At 43.5% G+C, this 8,623-nt stretch overlaps 1 protein-coding gene across 9 annotated transcripts in view; it reads right to left on the bottom strand.

Annotated features, from left to right (window-relative positions):
* The window catches only part of kiaa0232 (KIAA0232 ortholog), a 114,496-nt gene extending 110,028 nt beyond the window's left edge, over positions 1–4,468 (bottom strand). The window contains exons 1-2 of one of the 9 annotated variants that reach the window (XM_048605601.1): positions 4,245–4,468; positions 2,886–3,058 (exon numbers count right to left, since the gene is read on the bottom strand). In XM_048605601.1, coding sequence (XP_048461558.1) covers positions 2,886–2,984 — 99 coding nt within the window. In that variant the 5' untranslated portion in view covers positions 2,985–3,058; positions 4,245–4,468. Of the gene's footprint in view, positions 1–2,885; positions 3,059–3,302; positions 3,601–4,244 lie in introns of those variants that run through there. The other 8 variants (XM_048605596.1, XM_048605589.1, XM_048605564.1 and 5 more) reach the window with 8 other exon arrangements.
* Positions 4,469–8,623: the final 4,155 nt, after the last annotated feature.

The raw sequence follows: 8,623 nt of genomic DNA, 5'->3' as shown, positions 1-8,623 counted from the left end.
CCGATACAGTCATCAATGTAACGGAGGAAGAGGTGGGGTTTAGGGCCGGTGTAGGTACGGAAGAGGGATTGTTCCACGTAACCTACAAAGAGGCAGGCGTAGCTTGGGCCCATGCGGGTACCCATGGCTACCCCCTTTGTCTGTAGGAAGTGGGAGGAATTGAAAGAGAAGTTGTTGAGTGTGAGGACGAGTTCGGCTAAGCGGATGAGGGTGTCAGTGGAGGGGGACTGGTCGGGCCTGCGGGACAGGAAGAAGCGGAGGGCCTTAAGGCCATCTGCATGGGGAATGCAGGTGTAGAGGGACCCATTGTCTCCGCCTGCTCCTGCCCCACCGAACTGATCTCCAACTATCTCGACTCCATTTTCTCCCCCTTGGTCCAGGAACTCCCTACCTATGTCCGTGACACCACCCACGCCCTCCACCTCCTCCAGAACTTCCAATTCCCCGGTCCCCAACACCTCATCTTTACCATGGACGTCCAGTCCCTCTACACCTGCATTCGTCAAAAGAGTAATAGAGGGCATCTTTTAGAAATTTCTCATTCTTTTCTGTTGTACTATCAGACCGAGCTCTCTCTTTGGCGATATCTTGCACAATTGGCATTCATTCATTTTGATTTCTCCTAATAAAAGTAAAACATAACATCATAAATGTACAATAAAAAGTTGATGAACTGTCTAGAGCATAGTTCAAACAAAAATAAGATGCAGTATCCTATACATGCTATAGGATAGCATGTTCAATCGAAAATGAATTTGAAAACAGACTTTTCAAAATAGAGGTCAGTTGTATCTTGTCAAATCTAACTAACAAATCAGCTCTATTTGTATGCCGTTTCTGCACTGCAACTTCAGCTACAACTGTCTAAGTGTTTTTGCAATCCATAGCTATTGAGGAAGCAGATTACAATTTCCAACAAAATGCTAATTAGTGCAATCAAAAGAATGCTTTTAATAAGTGCAATAAAATGAAGCAAAATATACATACGGTGAAATATTTCACGAGATGAATTTATACATCTAAGTGGTCCCCAAATTATGATAATGTAGGGAATAAACTGGTTCTAACAAAGAAAAACATTTTCTCCCCACAGTGATCTCTTCCAATGGATGTAGTTACAATCATTCACACATGTTTGAATGTAAGCAAAATAGTACAGGCCAAGAGGGTTTTTTTTGCCATGCTGCAGAAGTCCAAAAATACACCTCAAGATTTCAGGTGTGGTCAAAGAATATCATTTGTCTCCAAATAAATAATTTTTGAAATAATTTTGCTTCTTCATGTGGAAATCACCAAGCTATGGGTAAATTAAGCTATGGGTAAAATATTCACTTAAGCCACAGCAATACAAGTTCATCAACCGATAATATCTAAAACGATATCACAGTAATGTCAATCTAACAAATTATCCAGAAAATTCACAAGTACATGAATTCAGAGCATGCGCTACAGCATTACTGACAACTCCCACAGACTTTCAAGCAACTGCAATGCTGATGATAAAATACTATTCCATATAGAATTGTACTGTAGGTAAATACAAGATAATATAGCACAGATAAAAGGCCATTCAGCCCAAACAATCCTTACTAGTAATTAAAGAACACAAACTTAACACAGCATTTCCTACCGTAGCAAATTCAAGATCACAGACCAAGAAATATACTGTGCAATTCAAAAATCATCCCACTGAGTACACTTACACACTATAGATTTTCATTAATGATGCAAATAAACCTCAGTTTTGATATCGCAATACAGAATCTACATTATGCAACACCTCAAACAGCTATGAGTTGCGAGTCACAATTTCATACTCTTTCCTATTTTCCCTCAGAATTCGGAATTATTCTTGGAAGAATTCACAGCAGTGAAAATTATGATCACAAACCATCTTGGGAGAGGCACTTCTAATAGTTTGTATTATGTATTATTTTGATTTAAGAAAACAAGGCAAGCAAATAGAATTCTTGCAAGCAACTTCATAAACCTATATCCATTTTTATACATTCACACTTCAAGCAAAACAGTTGTCAGAATTACATTTACATTTTAGGTTGCCTCAATTAAACTTGATTAGTTTACGACAAAAATAAAGATACTGATATTAAAGGAAAGTGTTATCACATGGAAACAAAAAGGCATGTCATAATAGTTTTGCAATGTGCAGCTGATACATAGCAACAAGCCTCGTCACTCCATAATAAGTGGTTTTATACAGTTTATCTCATTCCAATCAAGCCCTGTAACCCAACAATTTTATAAGTATCACTGATAAAGGTAGAACTTGTCATTTAGCATTCATACAACAGCGTTTATGTAATTTACAAAATGAGCTAAAATTGTATTGACACATTTTTGACAGAACATTTAACTAGTTGGGATAGACTTAGATACTTCAATACCACAAAACCATGATTCTAAATTTCCAAATGTCAAAGAAACTAAATGGACTTAAGTACCAAAAAAAGTCTAATCATTTGACAAATTTGCAAAAAGTCAAAATAACAGTACAATCTGATGAGATAATTAAACATTCCATTTCAGAACTCAGATAAATCGCCACAAAATTAACCTGGAGTCTCCAGGGAATAGTTTGAAAATAAACAGAAAACATGATCTGCATTAAATAGGATTTAAGCAGTTTTGTTTTTAAGATTATACGAATCACGTGGTTCTCTGTGCAAAATCGAAAATACTGGACAAGGGCAAAGCACTTGGCTCATTACCACTTATTTAAAGACCAAATGTCAAACTAATGACAGCACCCACGTGTGAAGGTGAAAAATGTTATACGTTTCGAATGCAGGGAAAAAAAAAACATGAGAGGACTCGCGTCACCAGTCACTGAAAGATACACTACTCTGCTCAGAACATCGACAAACCTGATGAGTGGACTCTGCACCAGGTGGATCCCAAACCACGGCCTCAATCCAACCAGACAGATACTTCCCGTTAACAACCTTGCCCAACCAACAAAGCATCGATGGGAAAATAAAATCCTGCTTTAGATGCAATCCTTAGCCTCAAATTGGGTGCGCTACTTGAATGAAGAAACCTGAGACGCAGAAACAAAGTAAGATATAAAGCAGAAAGGGTCATTCCAAGCGGTTTAATGCCCTGGTGAATAGAAAATGAACGTGACAAGCTAGAAAAGCTAGTGGATGTCTCAAGTGGTGGTGGGAGGATACCAGGTTAGACAAACCGGTTTATTAAATACTTAAACACCCAAATGAAAGGGAGGCTAAACTGACATCGGAATATCTGCAAAAAAAAAATTAACACCCATTTTTGAACTTGACCTTTTGCTCAACTTGGGAGTACGCGCTACGAAGAGGGTTTAAAAGCCCGGTCCTGACGCATTATTCAGACAGCTCACACACGCCACTGCGTTTGCGAAGGAGGGGACGGCAAGGAGGCTGGCTCAGAGTGTCTTCGATGGGAAGCTTTCCTGGGGTGAGGGAGGGCGGGGGAAGGAAATGTATTAAAACCGACTGCAACCGACCCGCACTGCTCTTCTCTCCTTTTCCTCTCACCCCGCCACCTTCTCGGTCTGTGACTCCTCCACCTAACCTGAACAAGAGGCGGGGATGGCGAGGCAACGGCCCCGCCCCTCTCCCGAACGCCCATTGGGCAGGCCGCGAAGCCGGGGCTCCAACGTGACGGAGGTCCCGTCCTGCCACTGGCGGAAGGCACCATCAATCCTCAGACGTCACAATGGTCAAGGAAGGCAGCAAGTCAGGTTGTAAATAGCCATTAATTCAGTGAGGCCCCACAGCGGATAAGGACAAACGCGGGGGGGGGTAATAAAAGACATACGCACTTGCTCTTAATTCCAATAAACCAAATCGCTCACTGACCATTCACGTGTGTGTCTGTGTGTATGTAGACATATAACATACATATTTTCTTTTTTTTAAAAAAAACAAAACGACATTGGTGTTCCTGAAGAGGCGCCCGCCCCGTGTGACAGGGACGATTGAAATCCCACGCTTTAACCAACCTGTCAGTCTGAATAAAGAGATTGTTGTTTTTTGAATTTTTAAACCGTTCTGACGCAGCTCGAGGCCGCCGGACTGGCATTTAAAAACACAGGCACACGCACCGCCCCCCATCCAGGCCGGTTTAACCTATTCCCCCCACCCCGCCCCTCTTCCTCCTCCTCTAACGGCAGAGAGAGAGGGGGAGAATAACTCAGTTTGATCACAAGAGGTTGGCGCCCCTTTCATTCCGGTGAATGTTACCTTGATTTCTTTTCCCCCTCCCCGCTTTACAGGAGGAAAGGATGCGCGGCCCCGATCTCTCTAAAGTGTCCGGTTTCTGTCAAAGCAGAGGCGGGAGGGGATCGCCTATGTTTTTTTCTCTCGTTTCTCTTTCTTCTTTTCCTCAACCCTACCCCACCCCCAAAAAAAAGACCCCGAACTCCCGTGTGTATGTGCCTGACTCTCTCTCTCTCTCGGCTTTGCCCTTATGATTCGATAGATGTTTCCCACTTTTCCCCCCACCCCCCAACCCACGCTCCCCCCTCCCGTCCCTTCTTTTTCCCTGTCCCTGGCGCCGCCACCGCCGAAAGCCGCAGCGTTGACAGAGCGCGAGAGAGAGAGAAAGACATAGATGGCCTCCGTCGCCAAAGAAGGGAGGGAGGACGGTTGTTACGGGAGGGGAGAGGGGGTGAGAGAAACACGTAGGTTCAGGCGACAGGCCGCAGCACCGCCCACTTTGCCCCCGCCCCTCCCCCCCCAACAACTGAGTCCCCGCCCCTTCTCCTCTCCTCCCCTCCCTCGCGGCACGATCACTCCGCCGCGCGCTCGCGCTGGGGACTGCTGTAACGGACAATGCAGGTTGCACGCGCCGGACCGCAGCACGCCCCCTCTCCCTCCGCAGGGCCAGTGGAAGGGAGCGACCGACCGACCGAGATCAGCCACCTCCCCAGCTCGGCCGTTCAGAGCAAAGCGACAGAGGCTGCTGTTGGCAGCTTCGTCACTGGACGTTTTTCTTTGTTTCAAACAACCCCCCCCCCCCCAAAAAACCAAAAAGTTCGACGACGGACGGGTTCGCGGGACAGTTGTTCGCCGTGTGAGTTTGATTCGGTTTCCGGGATTTGCGTTTTGCTTTCGCCCACCGTTCGGGCACTCGATGCGAGCAACGAGAGCGGGAGGTGGTGGAGAGATGGTTTCTGTGAAATCCTGATGTATCATGCGAACGGTGTAAATAAATGAACGAAACAAATGTTCGACTGTTAAATCCTCACGAGAATACACCAGAACGCCCCCATACGTGTATATATAAAATGATCACGGAGTAAACAGTCTCAGAGACCTGACCCAAAACTGCAAATCAGTTTAAATACAAGTGTTTATTAAGAATGGCGCACATCAAAATAAAGCAAAGTGAGCCATTGCAAGTCTTAATAACTGGATGAGTTGCACAGATTTGATTCTCGAGTCTATTGTTAACGGTTTCCTAGTTAGACACCGGGTGTGTTGCAGGTGAGTATGCACATTGGCTTACCTTCTTTACAGGTGGAGTTTTGTCCCAGTCTTTTTTTCTTGTGTTAAGTGGGTAGTGTGAAACAAGCAGGTAAAGGGTCAGAGTTGCTATGGCTGCAACTGTGAGCTCACTGGTCTCGGTGCCAGTGCACAGTGGGTCTGAATTTTTTTTTAATCAACTGCCATTGGCTTCTTGGAAATTAGTTTTTTTCTCTCAATGTCACCTACTAGGAATACGTTCAGCACTTATTAGAGTGCAGAAGGAGGCCATTCAGCTTACTCAGTTAGTAGTGACTTGCTGTAGATCTGTTCTGATTTACTGCCAACTTGGTAACCCTGAGAGTTTATTCTCCTCAAGTGCCTGTCCAATCTCCTGCTGAAATAATTTCATTGTCATTGCTTCCACCATCCTCCTTGGCAGCAAGTTCCAAATCATTACTGCAGACTTTTTTTTAAGATTCTAAGTTGTCGTCATTTTTCTCCTCATCTCTGCTATTCTTGCCCAAAACCTTAGTGTTGCTAGATTTTGTAGAAGCTGCAAAGTGATCATCATATTTTCTCTTCAATCTACCTTTCAAACAACAGCGCACTTCTCCAACCTTACCTCATAGTTAAAATCCCTCAACCATGGAAGCATTCTGGTAAATTCAAGGACTCTTGAGGACTAAAGGGAGATGACTTATGCCGTACCCAACTGCAGCAGATTGTACGATAACTTTGATAATGGATAGATTTGCACAAATGATTGAATTGCCAAACATAAATAAAGACAGAGATAGTAGGAACTGCAGATGCTGGAGAATCCGAGACAATAAGGTGCAGGGCTGGATGAACACAGCAGGCCAAGCAGCATCATAGGAGCAGAAAGGCTGATGTTTCGGGCCTAGACCTTCGTCAGAAAAGGGGGAGGGGAAGGGGGTTCTGAAATAAATAGGGAGAGAGTGGGAGGCGGATAGAGGAGAGGATAGGTGGAGAGGAAACAAACAGGTTGAAGAGGCGGGGATGGAGCCAGTAAAGGTGCGTGTAGGTAGGCAGTTAGGAAGGGGATAGGTCAGTCCAGGGTGGACGGACAGGTCAAGGGGGCGGGCTGAGGTTGGTTGGTAGGAGATGGAGGTGCGGCTTGAGGTGGGAGGAGGGGATAGGTGGGAGGAAGAACAGGTTAGGGAGGCAGGGACGAGCTGGACTGGTTTTGGGATGCGGTAGGGGGAGGGGAGATTTTGGAATTTGTGAAATCCACATTGATACCATTGGGCTGCAGGGTTCCCAAGCGGAATATAAGTTGCCAATTTAGTGGCTGTGGTATAGTGGCTATAGTTTGCCTCACGTGTGAAAGGCCCCAGCTTTGTAAGCCAGTAGAGACATTGTTAAAGCTTAGGTCTTCGTGAATTCCTCTTTTTTAAAATGCTGTGTGGCACCCTGGCATTCTCCCTACCTATGAACCAGAAAGCCTGGTTTCAAGTTCTACCTGCTCCAGAAGTGTATAATAACATCTCTGAGCAGGTTAATTAGAACATATATACAAATAAAGACATTAATGTGTCACTACTACAACTAACTTTTCCTTGGAAATTGTGATTTTGTTAATTCATGAAACCGTCATCATGGAGAGGTAATCAAGACCACCTAAAAATTTGTGTATCGTGACAATTTGTATATAAAATTAACTAATTTTGCATTGTGACTTTTTAAGTATGTAGTCCAAATTAATAACTTAATCAAGCTTTTGATGAGGATCTGCATCCTACTTACTTAAATTTAAACAGTGCTAAAACAGATAAAGTCCAATCTTTTTGTGTTGTACTCATCAGGCCTGGGACACCAGAAACCAAATTTAGGAAGAGAGCAACAACGTATGCAGTTTATGTATGGACAATTTTTTTTTTGCTGACAAAGGATCCTGTGTGAGAATGTAGGTAGCCTCTATAGCTACAGTTAGTTTATTATACCCTTCTCATTGATTAAAAGGATTTTACAGATTGGGTATGCACTGTGAATTGGCAATGGCATTGTCTTGACTAACAAGTCTATCTGCCTGGTCTGAGTTCAGTCAGCTCTCTATGATTAACAGTTTTTGTCATATCTCCAACTAGATATAAGCAATTTGCATTCTCTTCTCGTGCTGTGTAAATTGTTGTGTGCTTGCCAAGTTTGTTTTCTAGTCTTCTTGACCTGATGAGTGCAAGACATCAAGCTTTGACTCTGTTTTTAAGCAAAACTTAAATTCTGTACGACAGAGCTATTGTTTGTTAACTTAATTAATATAGACACTGGTGGGACTGATATTGGATTAAAATGCTTTCACACAGGATTGATTTTAATGAAGCAAAAACAAAGTTGCTGGAAAAGCTCAGCAGGTCTGGCAGGAAAAAACAGAGTTAACGTTTTGGGTCCGGTGATCTTTCTTCAGAACAGAGGAAGGGTCACTGGACCCGAAACGTTAACTCCTTCTTTCCTTCGCAGATGCTGCCAGACCTGCTGAGCTTTTCCAGCAAATAGCAGGAACTGCAGATGCTGGAGAATCTGAGATAACAAGGTGCAGAGCTGAAGAAGGGTCTGGGCCTGAAACGTCACCCTTCCTGCTCCTCTGATGCTTCTGGGCCTGAAATGTCATCCTTCCTGCTCCTCTGATGCTGCTTGGCCTGCTGTGTTCATCCAGCTCTGCACCTTGTTATCTGAGCTTTTCCAGCAACTTTGTTTTTGTTCCTGATTTACAGCATCTGCAGTTCTTTCAGTTTTGATTTTAATGGACGCGTTCTCTATGGAGATTTATATTAGTGGGTGTCCATGGGCTTACAGAGAAGGCAAATAAGAATGTTGTGTTACATAGCAAGAATATTTCTGTATAAAGCATAGAGGCTTTGTGCAGAGATTAGTTAGACTTCACCTGGAATACTGTATTCAATTTTGGTTGTGTGAGATGTTGTATTATGATTCTCTTTACTAACAAGTACTCTGTGTTTACTGTACAGTGTTTCCATTCATTCACAAAACTGCATTTTTATAGTACGTTTTACTCTTACAAGATAAACTAAATTAAACATTCCTTCCTAGGCTGCCAACCCATTACTGTTTCTTTACACCTTTCAATTCTTGTTGACGCCATGCTGCAAGCAGCGTTTAGACCTTTTTTTTGG

Source organism: Rhincodon typus, chromosome 1 (assembly GCF_021869965.1).
Source record: "Rhincodon typus isolate 14 chromosome 1, sRhiTyp1.1, whole genome shotgun sequence".
Classification (NCBI taxonomy): domain Eukaryota; kingdom Metazoa; phylum Chordata; class Chondrichthyes; order Orectolobiformes; family Rhincodontidae; genus Rhincodon; species Rhincodon typus.
Note: the sequence above shows the minus strand (reverse complement) of the source record. Positions and strands in the feature narration are given on the sequence as shown.